At 42.9% G+C, this 21,846-nt stretch overlaps 1 protein-coding gene across 15 annotated transcripts in view; it reads left to right on the top strand.

Moving 5' to 3' along the window:
• The first annotated feature begins 1,009 nt into the window (after positions 1 to 1,009).
• Agfg1 (ArfGAP with FG repeats 1) overlaps positions 1,010 to 21,846 on the top strand; it is a 52,606-nt gene continuing 31,769 nt past the window's right edge. For 8 of the 15 annotated variants that reach the window (XM_028874118.2, XM_028874113.2, XM_028874117.2 and 5 more), the window contains exons 1-2: positions 1,011 to 1,269; positions 17,516 to 17,609. In XM_028874118.2, the coding sequence (XP_028729951.1) occupies positions 1,103 to 1,269; positions 17,516 to 17,609 (261 nt within the window). In that variant the 5' untranslated portion in view covers positions 1,011 to 1,102. Of the gene's footprint in view, positions 1,270 to 17,515; positions 17,610 to 21,846 lie in introns of all 15 variants that reach the window. The other 7 variants (XM_037210206.1, XM_028874109.2, XM_028874108.2 and 4 more) reach the window with 3 other exon arrangements.

Below are 21,846 nucleotides of genomic sequence, written 5' to 3'. Positions count from 1 at the left end.
GCTCTCAGGGAGCTGAGCTGCAACCTTAGGGACTGATCTGTGTCAGTCTGGCTGGGGAGCTGGTGGGACCTCATGTGACCAACGTGAAATTGCTTGCTAGGGGTGATCTGGCTTTGCCCAAGCGGGAGCAGTTCCCACTCCTCTCAAGCCTCCCTGGACATCTGGTAATGTGTAAGGATTTTTGGTTGCCGTACTTTGGAAAGAGAGGGGCCACGTGGTCATGGCATTTAGTGGCTAGAGGCCAGGCATGCTTCCCATGCAAACCATGCCTTACCTAGGGCAGCCCCGACGCCAAAACTAAACTCTTCCAAAACGCCAGGAGCGGTGAAGTCGATAAACCTTGCTGGCTACCCAGAGAACAGTAAGGGCAGGAATGAAAAAGAAGTTAAGCTGTGCCAGAGGGAACGAACCTAAGTCGAGAGCGGCTGAGTTGAATGAAGTGCAAGAAGTCGACCAGCCTAGTCTCCGCTAGCGAGGAATTTGGGGTGTTAACCCCTAAAGCAGCAAGAAGCTCTGGGAAACGTCTCTGCCGGGGAGGAGGATAGCCTCGGCGAGGCGCTGAGCACGTACAGGCACCCAGGGAGGATAAGGTCTGTTACTTATTGTCATTTACAGTGCCTTCCCTACCCCGCCCAGCTTCGACCCCCGTGGCCGCAGCGTGGCCCGCAGTGACTCCTCCCGGACAGCAGAGGGCGCCGGCTCGCACTTGGCCGCCGGCCGCCCGAGGCGGGCCTCCCTCTTGCCGTTCCCCCCTCCCCACCCCCCCCCCCCCCGCCTCGTCTTTTTCCCCTTAGGAGAAGTCGGGAAGGTGGCGGCGGCGGCGGCGGCGGTGGCGGTGGCGGTTGTCCCGGCCGGCCGGTTGGTGTGACCGGTCGGCGCGCGCTTGCGCAGCGTCCACGCTTCGTCCAGCCGGGTGGGACCGAGCCGCAGGCCGAGGCCGGAGCCGCCGGAGCCCGCGCGGACGGGCGGGCGGGCGGAGGGAGGGCGGGCGGAGGCGGCGGCGGCGGCGGCGGCCAGGGCGGCCCGTGGGAGGGAGCGCGGGGCCCCCGGCAGCGCCGCCGGCTCCCCGGCCCTGCCGGCCTCCTCGGTCGGAGCCGCGGCCATGGCGGCCAGCGCGAAGCGGAAGCAGGAGGAGAAGCACCTGAAGATGCTGCGGGACATGACGGGGCTGCCGCACAACCGCAAGTGCTTCGACTGCGACCAGCGCGGCCCCACCTACGTGAACATGACGGTCGGCTCGTTCGTGTGCACCTCCTGCTCCGGCAGCCTGTGAGTGCGGGTCGGGCGCGGTGGGGGGGACGGGGACGACGACGACGACGGGGTACCGGGCCGGGACGGCGGGGCCCCATTGGGATACGGCCTGGGACCCTAGGACTCGGGCTCCATCCAGGATGCTCTTGGGCTTTTTGGCCGGGCGAGGGTCCAACCTTGGGGTGGCCGGCGTGGGTGGGGCGTGGGTGGGGTCGGGGTCAGCGAGCGGCCGGCCCGGCGGAGCATCCCGTCTTCCCGCCGCACAGCGGGCGTGGCCCGGCCTCGGGGGGTGTTGGGGAGGGGGGAGCGCAGGCCGGGAGCAGCCCCAAGAGGGCCGTACGGGGGGTGGGGGAGGCTTTTGTGCGCCCCGCAGCTCCGCGGTTTGGAACCCGGCATCGGCCCGACTCCGCGGAGCCGGTGGGAGGGGAGAGAGCCGGGACGCTCAGACTTGGGGATCTTTCTGCGGCCCACAGCACCTAGGTAACTGGGACGTGGTGGTGGTGTGGGGGGGGTGGCGGTGGTGGCGGGGAGCGGCGTTAAAACGACTTGATGTTTGAGACGTGAATCCCAGGAGAAAAGTTCTCCCTAGAGGATGGATTGCGTGAGGGGGGAGGCAGCCAAAGCACGAGGGTTGTGGCTGCATGGCTCCCAAGTGTTCTGAGTTGGGGAAAGTTTTACTGGAAATGGGGTATCAGGAGTTCGATGAGATTTCTGGATCGGCACCCAAGTGTCCTGGCTGTGTGGAGAAATGGGGACAGGGAAGACAATATCGAGAAAGAAGATGGGGATGGCCGCCTGAAATTACTCAGATGGCTTGTGCCTGGGCTTCTCTGTTTAAGCTGTGTTTTGATGGGAATTTTTGTTCCTGTGAAATTTCATTTGGAAAGACTGCAGGTAATTCTGGAACTGATTAGATGCTCTTGTACGCTAGCATCTTGAATTCAATATATGCTATTAATGAGCTTGTAGTTAATATTCCTTGGGCCTATAAAAATATTACCGTGTGTGTGTGTGTGTGTGTGTGTGTGTCTGTGTATGTCTGTGCGGTGAGTTTGTATATTTGGGTTCACTTTTACCGGTTGAGCCTTTTTGCCGGCCCTCCCCACATTTTTGTTTTGTTTTGTTTTTCTGAGACAGGGTTTCTCTATGTAGTTTTGGTGCCTGTCCTAGATCTCCTCGCTCTGTAGACCAGGCTGGCCTCGAACTCACAGAGATCTGCCTGGCTCTGCTTCTCGAGTGCTGGAATTAAAGGCGTGTGCCCCACATTTTTTTATTGTGAGATTAATAACAAAGTACATCACACGTGGGAAAATGAATTTCTAAAGAGTTTGAAAATGTTGGACATGGCCAATAGTCCGGTATTGGCTCTTATTTCCCCAGTTTTAAATTTGCGCAAGGAGGCGTCCTCGGTTCCATGAGCATTACATTATTTTGGGTGGTACTTACTAGGTTTTGTATGAAGCTTTAGGGTGTAGTGATAGATGGTGCGATGGCCTTAGTCTCTTGGCATTTACGTTCTAATGGAGAAAATGGGAAAGCATTAAGAAAAGGGACTGGATGCTGTGCTGAACTTGCGTGAGGGATGGTAAGAGAGCCCCAAAGGTTACTTCAGGTTTGTGGTTAGGGAAGCACTCAGAATTTGCCACAGCTGCATAGCAAGTAGGAGATAGTATGTGTGGTTCATGGTTTTCACTTATAAATGAGATAGAATTAGAACATTGCAGTCACTTATGCTATGCAACTTCAGTTCCAACCTTAAACTAATAGTCCAATTTATTTAAGTTGTACTTTACTTTTAATATATGTTTAAGAAGTATGTCCTGCGTCTTCCAAACACAAGGTCCTTTGATTCATTTGAGCCTTTCTTTGGGTTGGGAGACATGCATGTTTACATTTGTATAATTTATTTATTGATTGATTATTTTGAGACAGGGTTTCTCTGTGTAGTTTTGGTGTCTGTCATGGATCTCGATCTGTAGACCAGGCTGGCCTCGAACTCACAGAGATCCACCTGGCTCTGCCTCCCAAGTGCTGGGATTAAAGGTATTTGTCACCATCGCCAGGTGTATTGGTATAATTTGTTAAGTTACACTTGTTTATATTGTTTGCACACACACATACATTTATTTTTTTGTGCACATGTGCATACATGCATTTGTATGCACCATAACACTTGTGTGGCTTGGGTGCTGTTCAAGGATGGCTTGAGGGAGTCAGCTTTCTCCTTTTATCATGTGGATCCTGGAGTTTGAACTAGGTCATTAGGCTTGGTGGCAAGTGCCACTGACCTGTCTCTGGGCTCCCAGTATAATTTTTATTTTAAGGGATTTTTTTTTCTCACATGAGTGTGTTACCTTTGGAATATATGAAGGTTGGTTTGGAGACTTCACAGAAGAGTTGATGTCTGAGGGAAGATCTTCAAAGACAAGTTCCAGGTAGCAGCAGCTTTCCTGTAGTGGAAGAGAGGAGTACTTACCGAGCTGTGACACTGCTTTTCATTTTGCCTCTAAAGCCGTGTAATTAATACTGAAAATACCCACTCAGCAGTTTCTCGTATATGAAATAGTGAGAATAAAAGTTTCTATTGCAAATTGGTTTTCCATACTAAAGAGATAGAACCTCATACAATGTCTGGTACATGCCCAGTAGGTGTTACTAACAAAAGGGATCAGAAACAGAAAGTTAGACACTGATATGAGAAGCGCCTTCATCAGAGTCTGTCAGATCCAAGTTTTGGGCTGTAACCTGAAAACTGACTCAAACATATGAAGGCAATTTGCTGATTGGTTTTAAATGATATTTTATCCCCTCATCTGAAAAGATGGTTGCCCTCAGCTCCTGGAACCACAAACTGCACTGGAGTCCAGGTGGGTCAGCCAGTCACTAGCTACCTTGAGCTAGTGCCCTCTGCATGCTCCAGCCTCAGATTCTTGTAAAGAAATTGTGATGCTGCAGCTGTAGCATTTGGAGAAACTAGCTCCTGAGGATGTTATTCTTTGAAAAGCCATAATGCTGGAAAAACAATTAGGAAAAATGGAATAATAATTATGTATTTCTTAGGTAGATGATATGGTATAATGTACATGTTGGCTTGGATCCATCCCTTGGCTTCAGATTTTAAATTTGTGATGGCAGATTTTGTGTGTGTGCTCATGGCTGTTAAATGGGAATAGTACATGTACTGTATTAACTTATTGAACACCTATTGTACTTGAGAATAGGGCTAAGCAGTGGAGGTGCAAGTATGAAATAAGGCATGTTGGCTGTTTGATTTCTCTAGCGCAATGTCACTGTATAGGTAACTGGTATCTGCCATGAGTTCTACATTCTAGGATAATAAATATAATAACCTACCTCTTTAAAATTTTTTGAGACAGGGTTTCTCTTTGTAGCTATAACTGTCCTGTAACTTTCTTTATAGATCAGGCTGGCCTCTAATTCACAGAGATCTGCCTGCCTCTGCTTCCTGAGTGCTGACATCAAAGGTGTGCGCCACCACCTCATGACTTTCATTCTCTTAATATCTTTGTTTAAACAAAGCCACCATTTATTGCTGATGTGACTGGACTCAGCTAATCTCTCCTGTTTTTTGTTTCTCTCCAGATTTCTGTCTTGTATGCTCAGATGGTGCTCATTCAGAATGACTCAATGCAAATTCTGAAACTTGCGATTTAGATGCAGTTGAGTTAGGGAGACACACTAGGCATGAACTGACTTACTGGTTTGTTTCTCACTTTCTCTTTATAGAATACTTAAGTTATAAACAGGTACAAATAATAAACTATCAACAGAAGTCAAAACTTGTCTTCATGGGACTGGGATTCTAACTGAGCATGCTCTGTGGTTACTCTCCAGGACTGAGGCTAGGATGTGGGATTGCCTTTTGTTGTCGGAGACAGGGTTTCATGACATCCAGGTTGGCCTCAAACTCACTGTGGGGTTAAGGATGACTTTGAACTCCTGCTTTGAACTCCACGTGCTGGGTCACAGGCATGTGCTACCACATCCTGCCTCTTGTTTTTGTTATTTTGTAGTCCACACTGGCTGTAAGCTAGAAGTAGTCTTCCTGCCTCAGTCTCCTGGGTACTGGAATTATTGGTGAGCCACTGTGTAGGACCTAAGGACTAGTTTGGGATGGAATTATTTGTTTTGTGCAGAGTGGAATTCATAAGTAATATGAGATTATTTTTTAAAAAATCATAAATTGTTTAGTGAAGGCTTAGGCAAAATAAAACAGTCACATTTGAGAAACAGTTTGCCATTTTTTTTTTTCTTTTTTCTGAGACTGTGGTTCACCATATAGCCAGGATAGCTTTGAACTTGCCATACTTCTTCCTTAGCTTCTGGGATTACAAATTTGTGCCACCATTGCCTGGTTCCAGACAGCTCTTAACCAGTGTAGAATTTAGCTGGAAGGATGTCTCGTCATCAGATAGATGCCCATTAAGTTAGACACTGCATGGAAGTCAAAACATGGGTTTTCAGCAGGTGGGATAAGGGACAAGCAAATCTAGACTGATCTTTTTGATCTTATTTATTTATATATTTAAAGATTTATTTATTATGTATACAGTGCTCTGCTTGCATGTATGTTTGCAGGCCAGAAGAGGGCACCAGATCTCATTACGGATGGTTGTGAGCCACCATGTGGTTGCTGGGAATTGAACTCAGGACCTCTGGAAGAGCAGTCAGTGCTCTTAACCTCTGAGCCATCTCACCAGCCAATCTTTTTTTAATGAGGTATACATGATACATTTGTGAGAAACTCCTAAGGAGAACGTTGGGATTGGATCTTTACCCCTAGTTTCTTCCCATTGTGTATTTTTCCATTTCAAATGGTCAAAGTAATGAAAGTCTAGGGAGCACAATGAGAATTTCTCTACTATAGTGGAAATTAATGAGACAATTCCACGTAGTTCATCTGCTAGTCCAAAGAGGTTTATTTTGGGTAAACTTACAGCAAACAAAGGGATTGGTTAAGGGATCCAGGAGAGATAAGGTGCAGTCCAAAGTGGTTCTCTGGAGAACTCTGACTTGGTCTTCGGTCCAGCATCCAGCATCCAGGATCATGAGGTAGGCAAGAGATGGAGCACATTCGCATCTCAGGTCTTAAGGAGTCCCCGTTTCTGCCATGTCCTGGGTAGGGGCAGTTACCTGCTGCCTACTAGGGGCAGTACTGCAGGGGTGAAGCACGGACAACTACCCCTACTCTCCACTGTGTGTATAAAAAGATGAGTCATTTATAACTTTTGAGAACTCTGTCAGTTGCATAGTCCTTATGACTTCCTTTCATTGCCTTTCCATGATGAAAAAAAAAAAGATTACTTAGTAGCGGGGACAGTAAACTTGTTCGGATTGTGTAAAACACAGGGAGTGATGTGTATTGCTAGGAGACCGTAGTCTATGCCTTTAATCCCAGCACTCAGGAGTCAGAGGCAGGCCAATCTCTGTGAGTTTGAGGACAGCCAGGGCTACACAGAAATTCTGTCTTGAAAAACAAACAAGCAAAAAAAGTTTGAAGGTAATTTGTTTAAGACTTCTCAGTAAAGTATTAATTCTTTTGATTAATATCATAAATCTTTTCTAAAGAGACGGTGGTAATTATACCCTTCTGCTATGGTTGCTTATTTTCAGAGGTGCCTTAACAAACTGGAATGTGTACTAAGGAATGTGATGAAGGTCGTACAGACTTACGAGTGTGAGATGAGTTTTCGCAGGAATGCTGTTATCTTAAAGAAGAAAAGTCTTGGGGAGGGTGGGAACACTGTACCAACTGTTCCTGTAGAGATAATGGAGGCCTGTTGCAGTAAAAGAGTTACGGATTTCTTCCAGGTTCCTCTGTTTCTAGGGGAAGTAGGTACCACCTGTGCAAGAAAAGGAAAGGAAGCTTTTTTAGAATTGTCTTGTCATTTGTGGAATTAGAATGAATAATTCTAATTAGTAATATAGGGCTAGTAATATAGGAACATGTGAAACCATTTTTTTTTTCCCAGCTTTTAATCTTGTAGGTTGTACTTTTGAATACATGTTCAATAGTGTTTTCTTAAAGGTTGCTGGTGTACAGTCAAGGATCTTGAAATTCTTGAAGATTATTTAAGTTTTATAGGAATATTTTTCCCACCAGATGAAAAAAAACCTGTAAGTATGTGCTAATTAAGTTGAAATTTGGAGAGTAATTTGAGTTTATTTTAATGTTACAGAATTTAGTTATTTAAAGAGTACCATATAGAATTTTAAAAAGTGAAGGCTGTGAACAGTAGTCCTCTGCAAGAGCTGCAAGAGCTTTTGACCACCGAGCCGTCTCTTCCACACTCACCTCAGTTTCTGATGACCATAAAAAAGATCTGAAGCCCTTTTGGCTTCTTCCATATTTATTGTTTTTAGCTAACACAATATTCCTATTCTCTTTTTCCCCAGGTTTGGCTCTTCCCAACTTTTTTTTTCTTTTTTCTTTTTGGTTTTTTGAGACAGGGTTTCTCTGTGTAGCTTTGCAACTTCCCTGGAACTCACTCTGTAGCCCAGGCTGGCCTCGAACTCACAGAGATCCGCCTGCCTCTGCCTCCCGAGTGCTGGGATTAAAGGCGTGCGCCACCACTGCCCGGCTTCTTTCCAACTTTTTTACTGTAGGAGGAAGATAGGATTTAGCTCTCCTGTTCTCACCATCCTCACTTATACAGCCCATCTCTCCTCACATTTTTAATTGTCTAGTTTTATTTATTTGAAATGTTTTGCTTTAGTGTATGGGTAAAATTACTCAGCTTTTAGATATTATCTGTGGCTGAGATACAAAATTTCTTTCAATGTAATAAGACATATTAGTTTATAACTGAGTGGGTGTGTGAATACCTGGGCCAGAGGTATCTCCCTTAATGGGCCTTTCTTTTGAAAGTTTCTTAGGTTTCTCAGAATGATGGATTCTCATAGGTGTGGGCTATGAACCATGGTTTTTGTTTGGGTGAAGTATCATTTCTTTATGTGAATGTGCCTGTCTGGAGGCCATAGGCCATTGGGATGCCTGCTCTATCACTTTCCACTTTAATTCTTTGAGACTGACTGAACCTAGAGCTAGGCTAGCATTCACCAAGCTCCAGGCACCCACTTATCACCTCCTTCCCCCAGCCCTGGGGTTACAGGCCTGGGTTACCCAGCTTTTGAAGTGACTTCTGGGGAATTGAACTGGGGGCTTGTGCAGCAAGTGCTTTTACTCACGGAACCATCTTTCCCCAGCCCATGTCCCGTGCATTACTGGTTTTTGATAAGTCATTTCTGGGTAGTGGTTGTAATCTGCTTTGGGAGTGATGCTTTCTAGGCCTCTGTACAGCTATGGTCTAGGGATGCTGCTTCTGACTTCATTCTGAGTTCCTTATAGCTCTGGGCTCTTTGCTGGCCCTCCACTCTAGTATTTTCCTGATAAGGATGAATGGGGAGTCACTTTTGCAAATGTGGCTGAAAATGTCTTCTGCTCTTCAGCTTCAGGGTTGCAGGTGATGCCATTCTTTTTTTTAAGATTTATTTATTTGTTATGTGTACAGTATTCTTCCTTCATGCCAGAAGAAGGCACCAGATCTCATTCTAGATGGTTGTGAGCCACCATGTGGTTGCTGGGAATTGAACTCAGGACCTCTGGAAGAACAGCCAGTGCTCTTAACTTCTGAGCCATCTCTCCAGCCCAATGCCATTCTTATTATGATTCTCTGTGCCATGTTTTCTTCCCTTTTTGAGAGTTTATTTATTTATTTATTTAGTTAGTTAGCCCTTTTTTGTTTTTCTGAGACAGGGTATCTCTGTGTAACAGCTCTGGATGTCCTGGAACTCATGTTATAGAGTAGGCTGGCCTTGAACTCACAAAGATTCACCTGCCTCTGCCTCCTGAGTGCTGTGATTAAAGGCCTGTGCCTACCACTGCCTGGGCATTTTTGTTTTTAATCTCTGCTGTTTTGAATTGCGTTTTGAAATGTTGACTATTTTGGTATAGGTCTTTTGTTTGCTTGTGTTAGGCCTTTTCTTCTTTCCTTTTCAAATGTAAAAATAAGGAGATGGCAAGGTGGCTCAGTGGTGATGGCACTTGTTGTCCCACATGGTGAGAGAGAACTGAGAGTTCGTTGTCTTCCACTGCCACATGATCAATAAATATATAAAAATAGGAAACTACTCATCAGCAATCATTCACCATTATTTACAGTAAAGTTAACTACACCATTAAATAACATTCTAGTATTATAAAGTTATTGTTCTGAACTATTAACCCAGACACTGAAAAGATGAAGTCTATGTGTAATGAATGAGTTGATAAAGAAAAAGCAAACAGATCAATTATTTTTATTTTTCAGATCAGTTATTTATATTGTAAAATGTTTAGCCATTTATGTTTGCAGGCTCTAACTTGCTAACACCTCCAACCCCACGTGATTGCATTTATATAATTAGTCTTAGATATTTCTTGAATCATAGACTTTTAATACACAAATTTCAACTTTGTATAAAGGAATGTTTCACTTACAAGTCCATTAAATCTCGCTTAGCTAGATACAATAGCCTGAATGAGGATTTGTCTAGCTTTCTTGTCTGGTGACAAGTTAGTAATGATAACACTTTGCAAATAAATTATTGTATTATGTGATGATAGAAAAATGAATTCTGGTGTGGCTGCTTTTAAACTATTTCACCCAAACTGTAACAATCATATTTAATATCAAATGTTATGGCTTTAGAGAAAAAGTTAAGCTTAACATAAATGATTTTGATACAGAGGAAATCGGAGTCCCATTTTGGCACTCTTAAATCTCATAAAATAATTTAAGAATGGACTCATGGGAGCTCAAAGAAAATTTTATTAGAATTTAAAAGAAAAACTCCTTGGGCAGGCAAGCTGTGAAGGAGGAGAGAAGAAAACCATGCCATTTAACTGGCCTGGGGGTCAGACATGTGGCAGACAAGCAGGCACATAGTAGGGAGTGGGATTCAGAGGAGTGAGGAAGCCCAGAGTCCTGGGGGAAAACCTGTGCTAGGGGAAGCATGCTTACAAAGGAGAAAGAGGGGGGAAGTCACACTGTTCCTCGGTGATTCAGGAAAGTGGGCGGACTTCGGAAGCTGCTGCGGTAGGGATGGGATTCTAGGGAGGAAGAGTACAGTCTCCACCTAGCTCTGCAGCATGGCTTAAGGTGAGCCTGCTAGGGTGGTCCCCTGGCCCCGTGATTGATCCGGCTCTACTGGAATGTTAGGTCTCCACAGAGGCAAGTGACTTTATTCTCTGAGCCAGAGGTATCTCCCTTAATGGGCCTTTCTTTTGAAAGTTTCTTAGGTTTCTCAGAATGATGGATTCTCATAGGTGTGGGCTATGAACCATGGTTTTTGTTTGGGTGAAGTATCATTTCTTTAAAGATTATTTTAAATTTTAATTGGACAAAGGTAGGGTGTGTGTGTGTGTGTGTGTGTGTGTGTGTGTGTGTGTGTGTGTGTGTGTGTGTGTGTGTATCTGTACGTACATGGGAATGGGGGTGCTGTTGGAGGCCAGAGACATCAGATCCCCTTGGAGCTGGAGTTACAGGCAGTTGTAAGCCCACTTGACATGGGTGCTGGGAATTGAACTTGGTCCTCCTCAACAAAAACAGTATGTTCTCTTAACCCTTGAGACTTGATTGCTGAGCCGTCTCTCCAGGCCTGGTTATTTGTTTCGTTAGTTTTCTAGACAGTCTCATTATATAACCACACACACACACACACACACACACACACACACACACACACACACACACACACACACGCACGCACGCACACGTCAGAAAACAGTGCCAGCAGTTAGTGAGCTGATCTTCTGGACAAGAGTGCCCAGTTAGTCTTGTTACAGTATGAGGGTATTCATCTCGGCCTCCTGCTAGCTAGCACCTGCCACCCATCTGAATGCCTCCATGTCACCCACTCCTGTCTGTGGAGACTTTCGCCAAAGCTTCTTGGTTTGTTGGCAGCATTGCTACTGAATGAAAAAAGGAAATAGAGAAGGAAGGACATGACTGCCCCGAGGTATGGTGGAGGAGATTGTTTATTTTGATATGAGGGAGGGCACAGCAGAGGCAGAGACATCAGGGAGAGTCCAGAGTGGACATGACCCCGAGCCTGGCCATCTGAGGAAAAGGGGAGGAGGGGAGAACTAGGAGACCAAGAGCTCAGGAGGATGGACAAAAAGGGCCTGGCAGCCAAAATGTCTGGATTATATAGGGGAGGGCAACCCAGCACTTGGACTGGAGAACTTTAGGGTAGGGGGTGAGGTATATCAGCTATACCCTGTAACAGGTAGGGACTGAGGGATGCTGGGAGAACTTGGCGGCCAGGTCTGCTTTGATATGTTAAATAGGTTCCTCTGTTGTCCCAGGTTTGAGACCTAACAGCTGCATCAGTTTCAGTATTCTATGAAAATCTTTCTGTGTTATTTTTCCTTTACCGGTTTCTTTTTTCTTTTCTTTTTTTGAGAATTAAGAAATGGTTGGTTAACTTGCACAATCCTGTTTTCTTTGGCTTTCCGAATATGTAGATCCTGCCCCTTACAGGGAAGTGCCTGGCCCTCCCTTTCACCAATGCTGACCCAGTGTACATGCTGTGAAGGCTTTTCCTCTTCAGCTGTTCATCTGTCATCTGTCTCTTTCCCATGTTTTGCACTGCAGTTACTAGAAGCCATATCTTTTTTTAATATTTTTATTTTATAATTAATTTAATTTTACATATCAACCACGATTCCCCTGCCCTCCCTCCTCCCACCCCCTAGAAGCCATATCTTAACCAATGGACTTGAAGAGTTCACTGCTAAACATGCTTTGGGCCATGGCTCCAGCAGTGTTTCTCTATTGAGTTGAGAAGGTTTTTAATTAAAATTCTTTTTATACTTGATGTGGGAATTCTTTTTTATTTTTCTTTTTTCTTTTCTTAAATTATTTATTTATTTATTTATTTATTTATTTATTTATTTATTTATTGTTAATGAACTTCAGAGGTGTGTGCTGTCCTCCTTTTGAAATGAAAAGGCCTGGCTTCCACTGTTCTGGAGTCAGGTTGTGGGCATGAAATCTGTCGTTCAGTGTTAGGTATGTCTGATAGTTTTTAGCATGGAGGCCAACAAATCCCCAGTGTGCTTGTGTCCACAGGCTTTCATAGAATTTGTCTAGCGAGAACTTTCCTTCAGACTTGGCTCAGGGCCTGCTGAGGGGGTAGGCTGGTGGCTGTTGAGGAACAGTGCTGTGTTGTGACCCTAGCTGCGTCCATTCTCAGTTTATCTTGCTGTGTGTAGGGGGGTCCTGTGGTGGGGATCAGTGTCTCCCATTTGGCTCCTCCCATTCTGCAGGAGCTCTGTTGTGGCTAACTACAGTCAGCTGCTGCTGGCATATTTATGCTTGCTTCTTTGTTTTTCATACAAGGACTCACTGTATTGTCCAAGCTGGTCTTGAACACCTGGCCTCAGGTGACTTTCCTGCCTTAGCCTCCTAAGAGGCTGTAACTATAGGTCCTGGCTTGGCATGTTAAGTTTTTTCTTCTTCCAAAGTTTGCTATTAAAGAATAGAGTTTGTAGGGGCTCTTCAGTGTTTCTCATTCCCTTGTTTCTTGTGGGCACATCTTTTTACTCTGTGCTGTCCTTCCGGTGGAGTAGTGAAGATCTAATGAATACACTGCAGTTCGTCTGTTCATCACTGTTACTGCTGTTTATCAGTTCATTACTTTTTAGATGATTTCCCTGAGTATTATAAGGATCTTGTGATTGTGGCTTTCTACGAAAAAACAAACAAACAAAATAACTATTATGCCTTACATTTATGGAACCTACAGTTTGTAGAATCTTAACCTACTAAAGGCATCTTCTGTTTTAGATTTTAAATTTTTTTTTGGGGGGGGGCAGGGTTTCTCTGTGTAACAGTCCTAGGTGTCTTGGAAGTCATTTTGTAGACCAGGCCAGCCCCAAACTCGCCTGCCTCTCTCTGCCTCCCAAGTGCTGGGATTAAAGGCGTGTGCTACCACTGCCTGGCTAAATGTGTAATTTTTATAATGTGATATAAGTGATTTATTTTAAGTAAATAACTAGGATTAGGATATACCTAATGTCAAATTAGCTTTATTACTTTCTGACAGTAGTATTAACAACCACATACATTTCCGTAGCCTACTAAAATATTTTAAACAGCTTCTCCCTCAGTAGGGAAAAAACTATTAATAAATCAACCAAAGGAGCTTTCTTACTCATCTAGCACAGATTGGTATTTGAATTGAACAAATGACTATTTGGAAGATTGAGGCATAGTTAAGAGCATACTGGCAGACATACTCAGTGAGTCATACCATCTGGTTACAGTCATACCTGGGTGGTGGTCATTAAAACAAAACTCCTGGGGATCTGTGTATGACTTAATTATACTGCAGAAACATATTGGGCTCCACTGGCAGGTTACTTTGGAACTTAAAGCCAATTCACTGGCATACGTGCTTTCAAAACATCAATGTTGCACTTACTAAATGAGTCAAAAATTGTTGGCCCAAATTTGGAGACTTAAAATACGTATTTTTAGAGTTCAGGATGGGCATTGCTTTAGTATTGGCTCTGAAAAAAATGATGTGACTTTTTTTCCCCCCAATGCTGTCATCACATAGTGTGACTCATATCATTATAATGAGCTATTTTGCAAGCACTGTGTTCATGTGATAAGTAGACTAGCATGAGGAGAAGTGGATCAGCTTCCAGGAGTACATGCTAAGAATATGTCAGTTTTGACCTGTTAAGGATTCTGGCTTTTTTTTTTTTTTTCCCTTTTTCTTCTTTTCTCCTTTATTTCTTTGTTTTTGTTGTTGTTTGTTTTTTTGTTTTTCAAGACAGGATTTTACTGTGTAACAGACCTGGCTGTCCTGGAACTCTCTCTGTATACCAGTCTGGCCTTGAACTCACAGAGATCCTCCTGCCTCTGCCTCCCGAGTGCTGGGATCAAAGACGTTCACCATCGGGCTGGCCAGGATTCTGTTTTTGTTTTTAAGAGATTACATTTGGTAGGTAGAGCGACAATCTGCTAGCTGGGCATGGTGCTGCACACCTGTCATCCCAGCACTTGGGAAATGGAGGCAGAAGGATCAGGAACTTAAGGACAGCATGCTACAGACTGAATTGTAGGTGGAGTTGGACACTGTGTGACCCTGTCTCAGGGAAAACAAAAGCTCACAACATTGTAACTCCTTCAAAGAGTTCTAAGACATCCCCTCCTCCCCCCACACACTGTGTGTGTGTGTGTGTGTGTGTGTGTGTGTGTGTGTGTGTGTGTGTGTGTATATGGGTTTTGTTTTGTTTTGTTTCCTTGTAACTACCACTACAATCAGAACATGGAGGTGTTCCATCAGCCTGTAAAACTCTTAGGCTTTTTCTCTCTCCCTGACTAGGATCTTTGGTTCTGAGAACAGTTTTCTGGTTGCTCACTTTTACTCACCATGCCTGTAAGGTTAATTCAGACTTGCCTGCAGTAGCTTGTCCCTTTTCCCTCTTTATTTCACCCTATCACATGACCTTTTTTTAAAAAAAAGCCATTCCTTGTTTGAGAGGCAATTAGATTGTTGCTAATTTCTGTTGTATATGAATAGAGAAGGTATAAAAAAAAGTAGACAAGTTTGGGTGCAAATGTAGATTTATATCTCACTTGTGACCTTTACTACAAGGTCATGTATCGTGTGTGTGTGTGTGTGTGTGTGTGTGTGTGTGTGTGTGTGTGTGTGTTATCTTTAACAGGCTTGTCCTGGTGTTCTCTTACACTGGTTTTGGAAGCTGCAAATTTCATGCTTTCTCAGGTATTATTATTGCTAAAACCTTTAAATGTGTCCCCCTTTACTCTTATAGATTGACATTGTATGTTTAAATTTGCCTGTTTGCTGGGGTCTGTGTTTATTCCTTTGAATCTCAAAAATTTTGTCTAGTTTTTTTCTTTTTTTGTTTTTTCCAGACAAGGTTTTTCTGTGTAGCCCTGGCTGCTGTGGAACTTTGTAGACCAGGTTGGCCTTGAACTCACAGAGATTTGCCTGTCTCTGGCTCCCGAGTGCTGGGATTAAAAGAGTGCACCACCACCATGCAGCATGTAGTTTTGTTTTTTAAAGTGTATATGATATAAGTTTCTTTACTAAAAAGTCTCCTGGGTAAAAACTTTTTAAAATCTGAAACTACTGCCATTTTTATCTTGTTCTTCAGTAATGGCTTTTCTGGATCACAGCAGCTATTTCCTTACCATGTGAAGTTAATGTTCTCATTCCCGATGAAAGTGCTTATAATTTCATTTAAAGTCTTTGAAATTTTGACAGAGTGTTTCTAACTGTAGATTTTATTTTCCACAATTTTGTTAAGCTAATTTATTGGATCTGAAAAACCTCAGCCATTGTCTCTTCAGATGTATCTTCTTCATTCCTTTAGCCCTGTAGCTGCAGAACTGGTTCTCGATGTCTCTGAGGCTTCCTAATCATAGCCTCCTTTTTTGTCTTTGTCTTAACTTCTGGTTTACTTATCCTTTTTTGCCTTTTTGTCTTCTGGTTCATTAATTTTCTGTTCAGGTTTGTTTGCTTGTTTATTTATTTATTTATTTATTTATTTATTTATTTATTTATCGATCGGAGCTGAGGACGGAACCCAGGGCCTTGTGCTTACTAGGCAAGTGCTCTACCACTGAGCTAAATCCCCAACCTGTTGTTGTTCTTTTTTAAGATGGGCTCTCATTATGTAGTCCTGGCTGTCCTGGAACTTGCTGTGTAGACATGCAAGTTTATCTTTAACAGGTTTCCACCTGCCTCTGCCTCTTGAGTGCTGGGATCAAAGGTGTGCGCCACCACACCCAGGTCTTTGTTCAGATATGTTCAATCTGCTTTTTTAACTGGTTTGCTGAAAATTTAACTTTCACATTTATAAGTTTTCATTTCAGAAAATTGGGATTTGAAAAATGTCCCATCTCCCTTCTCACCTCTTCCCCTTCCTGGAGAAATGGCTCAGCAATTATGTGACTGTACTGTTCTTGCAAAGGGCCTGAGTTTGGTTTCCAGCACCTCACACTGGCCAGGAACTCCAGTTCTAGGGATTCCTGTGCCCTATTCTGGCCTCCTGTGGCACCTGTACTGGCATCTACATACCTCCCAATGCACACACATTATTACAAATAAACAACAAAACCAAAAGAATATCTTGTCTGTCATACTGTTAGCATCAAAAGAAGATATTAAATATACTAAGTGCCTATGTAGGTGCTTTGTAAGTATTTTCTTTTACATTAATAACTTACATTTTTCTGGCCAGTTGCTTTGCATGATATAGTTCATTCTTGGTTATTTGTTGCTGATACTGTTTTTTATTCTTTAAAATTTTTAACATTTATTTTGTGTATGTGTGCAGGTGTGAGTGTGCCACAGCACCTGTGTGGAGGACAGAGGTCATGTGTGTGGCTAGTGGGAGTCAGCTGTTCTCAGGATGATGTGAGTTCTAGGGGTTGAACTCTGGTCACCAGTGTCTTAACCTGCTGAGTTAGCTCACCAGCCACTTTTTTTTTTTTTTTTTTTTTTTTTTTTTTGAGACAGGGTTTCTCCGGGTAGTTTTGGTACCTGTCCTGGATCTTGCTCTCTAGACCAGGTTGGCCTTGAACTCAAAGAGTTGCACCTGGCTCTGCCTCCCGAGTGCTGGGATTAAAGGTGTGCAACACTACCTCCCGGCCAGCCACATTTTGTTTTTAACCTAAAAAAAAAAATCCCCTTCTCAATGCCTACTTCCTATTACTTTGCTACTTTGCCTCTCCTTATTCCAGAAAAACTTTTACTTTTCTATCTTCCTTGTAAACACTCTTTTAAAAAGAGTTTATCTGGGCCAGCTACATAGAGTAATGTGTAAAGGTGCTTGCTGCCAAGCCTGGTGACCTGAGTTCAATTCTTAGGACCTGGACCAAAATGGTGGAAGGAGAGAACTGACTGTTGGAAATTGTCCTCTGACTTCCACATGTGCTGCTCACTGCTGAGCATGTGCACGCACATGTACCCACCCACAGTATACATAATTTTTAAATAAAAATCAAATTAAATGTGAGTCAAAGGAATATTGTGGCAGTTTGAATGCTAGTACTGTGGAGTTTAGCTGAATTTACTGTATCTGTATGATAAGCAGCAGTTTAATGTTAGATAATTCTGTTGATGGGATGAAAATACCTGTAAGTTTAAATACACTAAAATGTTTTGGATAATTTAAAAATATACAGTAGTAAATTTTGTTAAATATTTTATCTTTTAGGAGAGGACTAAATCCACCTCACAGGGTGAAATCTATCTCCATGACAACATTTACACAACAGGAAATTGAATTCCTGCAAAAACATGGAAATGAAGTAAGTATTTTGCAATTTTCAACTTTGTTGCAGTCATTTTAATATGATTTAATTAGTTGCTTAAAATGATGTTTCCTTGTCTCAAAATGTTATTTTTGTGTTCTGTATTTAGATATTTAAGAAAGTTCTTATTTGATAATGCATTTGGAATTAATGCCTAAGTGTTTCCCCGTAATAAACCTAGGTACTTAAAACTTTACTTAGAAGTAAAACCTAGATACTTAAAGCTTAGCCGTGTTGGCTGTAGAAGGCAATTTTGGTGGGTGTCAGAATCCTGAGGGAGGAAGGAGGAGGGAAGAGAAGAGCTTGCTCTGTCATACTGCTCTAAACTTGTTCAGGTCTTACTCGAGGAGCTCTCAAGGCCATCCATCCTTTCAAACTAACATTTTAATTAGATGTGTGTGATGTCTAGTGCTTACAGGTGCTCAACAGCGAGAGGTTCCCTAGTTCTGAAGGGTAGCATGGTGTCATAGGGTAACTGTGATCTCTAATGGGCTTTCAGTAATCTCATGCTGTTTGCTTATTTATTTTTAGATTTGAGTTTTGTTACTAATAAAAGTAGTGATCTATTGTAAAAATGGGTAAAATTAATAGAGCATTATGGGGGGCTTTACCCATTTGTCTGTGGGAGGTCCCCTTTCACTTTTTCCCCAGGATACTCTTGAGGAGGGTGAAGTGAGAAATATTTAGATAGAAGGATAGAGGGGAGAGAAACAGATAGAAACACAGGACAGCCTCAGGAGGGCCTGGATCCTTATCCACTGGCCCCTTCTGTCTCTTCTAAAGGGCCTTTTATGGGAATGCCAAGGGGTGCAGGAAGAGACCTCCCCCTAGCACAGCCAAGTGTAGACTCTTCCAATCACCTGGTGACCACACATGTGGTAAAACAATCTACTAAAGCAGCCCTGCTGGGTAAAGCAAGCCCAGATCTCACTAGGAAACCTTTGTGGGCTCCACAGAGTATGGAATTGCTTTGTTTTGTTTTTGGAGGGAGGTTTTGAGACAGGGTCTCGCTATATAGCTCTGGCTGTCCTGGAACTCACTATGTAAACCAGGCTGGCGTCGAACTCACAGAGATCCACCTCCCTTTGCTGCTGGGATCAAAAGTGTGCACTGCTATGCCTGGAGGGAATGCTTTTTTAATCTTGGCAAGGCTGAGTGGGTTAGCTCAGCTTGGTTGATAAAAAACATTATTCACAAGAAACTCCTGTTTTCTAGGAAGAAAATAGGATGTCAGGCGTACAAATATTATTCTCTTCCCAGTGCTTTAGAATGATTACTTAATTTACCTAACTAACCAAGCATTGTGTAGTTCATATGTAAACCCAGCTCTCAGAAAGAGATCAGAAACTCAAGGTCATCATTGGCTACATAGCAAATTCTGGGCCAGCCTGGGCTGCATGAGACCCCTGTCTAAAACCAAATGAAATAGAATTATTTACCTACTATGATGCACATGTACTTTTGTTTCTAAAATGTTGAAGAATGAATTCACAATTGTGAAATGTTCTAAAATACATATTTAAGAGAATAGAGCACACTTTAAAGTTTCTCATTTTGGCCAGCAATAAAGTATTTTGAGTTAGTAGATGATTTGAGTACAATATAGGAAGCTACAAAGCTAGATGGCCTGGCTCACCAGTTAAGAGCACATACTGTTCGTGTAGGGACTTGAGTTCCAAGCACCCAAGACAGGCAGTTCACAACTGCCTGTAACTCCAGCTCGAGGGGATCTGATGCCTTCTTCTGACCACCAAGAGCCCTGTATGCTATGTCTGTCTTGTCTGTTTGCCTGATTATCCCCTCCCTCCAAAAAAAATCTTTTTAAAACAGTGCCATACTTAAACCATATATTTAGGATTAAAATACCAGTGTCATACATCTTGTACATGAATGAATTTATGTCTGGAGATGAGTGATTTTGAATTAGGAGATCAGAAAGTATATTGGTTTTGGCAGTGTTCTTAGGTCTTTTCTTTTCCCTCTGATTCACCATGGTAAAGTTTCAGTGTGCTGGAGGATGTGTTTGATTTTTTTTTTTTGTTTTTCGAGACAGGGTTTCTCTGTGTAGCTTTACGCCTTTCCTGAAACTCGCTTTGGAGACCAGGCTGGCCTTGAACTCACAGAGATCCACCTGCCTCTGCTTTGGAGTGCTGGGATGCCCGGCCGATTGTTTTTATTATTGGAAACATTGTTAATTTAATCTGGAAAGCACCATGGATGAGTGATGGATAACTTGTAATAATGTATCAAATAGAACTCACTTGCATGCCATGTGCTGTATATGGTCACTCAGGCATTTATATAATGGCAAGCATGTATACAACCATATGCACATATAATTTAATCCTGTACCCAGAACCAGTGGGAAAGATTACTAAGATTCAAGGCAAAAGACATGGAAACATGAAACCATCAATTGCAGCCCTCAGTGCATTGGCTTATCATACGTATCCATCTAGGGAAATTATCCCATCATTCAGAACTTGGTCAAGAATTATTCACTATTTTGAAAAACTATAAAACTAATGGTTATAGTCATAAATGAAGTACCTCTGCATTTGGCTGCTAGTAGCTATGATAAGCAATTAATACTGTTATTTATAAATGTGCACCAAGGCTGGATGTTTTACAAAGTATGTCTTTAGTTTCTATATATAGGCTTATAAATTATTTAGCTATTAAGTGTGTTTAGACTCTCATAGAATGGGAGCAGATGTAGTGAAATATATCTCTTATAAGTCATAGGGCATGGAGTGCCAGCCAGATGGTAAGGATATACATGACAGCAAGATGCTGTATTTATTTGCTGTGTTTTTGGCCAACAAATTATTTCACACACTTTTTCCACACACCTTACCTGGAAGCTTAGTCAACTTTTTGTCACTGTAATAATTACCTGAGGTAACCTATAAAGAGTAAATATTACTTTGCCTTTTAAATTTGTTTTTGTATTTATTTATTTGTGTACCTATTTATTTATTTTGGTTTTTGAGAAAGTTTCTTTGTGTGCCTTTGGCTGTCCTGGAACTCTGTAGACCATGCTGGCCTCGAACTCACAGAGGTCCCCCTGCCTCTGCCTCCTGAGTGCTGGGATTAAAGGTGTGTGCTACCACCACCGAGCTTTGTGTTTTATTTTTGAAACAGCATCTCTTTATAGCTCAGGCCGGCCTAGAAATTTCTGTGACCCCCTGTATCAGTCTTTGAATGATGCCCAGCCTTAAAAGGTTTGTTTTGGTTCAGAATTGTGGAGGTTTCAGCCTATGGTCACTTGGATTGTCGGGAGGTAGCATATTGCAGCAAGAGCCTTAGAGCAACACTGCATGGCTCATTACCCAGGCAGGAAGGATGAGGGCTGGGCTTGGGGTCTCACTGTTGTTTTTAAGGGCTTGTGTAATGGCTTTGAAAACCTCCCATAGGTCTCCTCTTAGAGGTTCCAGCACCTTCCAGTAGTACCACCATTGGGACTAAGCTGTTAACACATGGGTTACATGCTAGATCCATCTTGCTGTAATCTGAAAGCATCTTGTGATGTTTCCTTTCTGTCATAAAGTCACTAAAAATTCTGTCTGAGGATAGGGTGGGAAGATGGCTCTGCTGGTAAAGGGCTTGTTGTATGAGCATGAGGGCCTTTGTTCAGAGTCTCAGAACCTACATTTAAGAAGCCTGGCATAGCAGCATGTGCCTGTGGCTTTAGTACTGGGAGTCAGAGGTAGAAGAATTCTGGGGGCTTGCTGTCCAGCCACTATAGCCATTGAGTTCAAGGAGAGATCCTATGTCAAAACCTAAGGTGGAGAGTGACTGAGGAAGGCAACTTAATGTTATCTTTTAGCGCGCGCGCGCGCGCACACACACACACACACACACACACACACACACACACGGAAACACCAGCATTTCCTTTACTGTCTTCTTTTGTGACATTGTGTGTAAATCTTGACCTTTTAAAGGTATTTCACTTTTAGTTCTCAGAGTTAGTAGTAGATCACCAGTGAATGGTGGTCTAGATAATTCTGTAGAAAAGAAAATGTAATAATTATATAGGGTTTTTTTTTTTTTCTAGAAGTAAATTATCCTTCTTACGTGGTAGGGCATGTAAGCAAAGGACTAAGGAAAGCTTTATTGCTGATGCTCTGCAGGTGTGCACTCTATGCATATAAACAACATCCTTCATTGCTTGCTAGTGCTTGAGCTTTCTGCTAGATTGAGAACAAATAATTTCTTTTGAGGTAAAGTC

The sequence above is a fragment of the Peromyscus leucopus genome, chromosome 13 (assembly GCF_004664715.2).
Source record: "Peromyscus leucopus breed LL Stock chromosome 13, UCI_PerLeu_2.1, whole genome shotgun sequence".
In the NCBI taxonomy this organism is placed as follows: Eukaryota; Metazoa; Chordata; class Mammalia; order Rodentia; family Cricetidae; genus Peromyscus; species Peromyscus leucopus.
The sequence above is the reverse complement of the archived record's forward strand: the minus strand, read 5'-3'. Positions and strand labels throughout refer to the sequence as shown.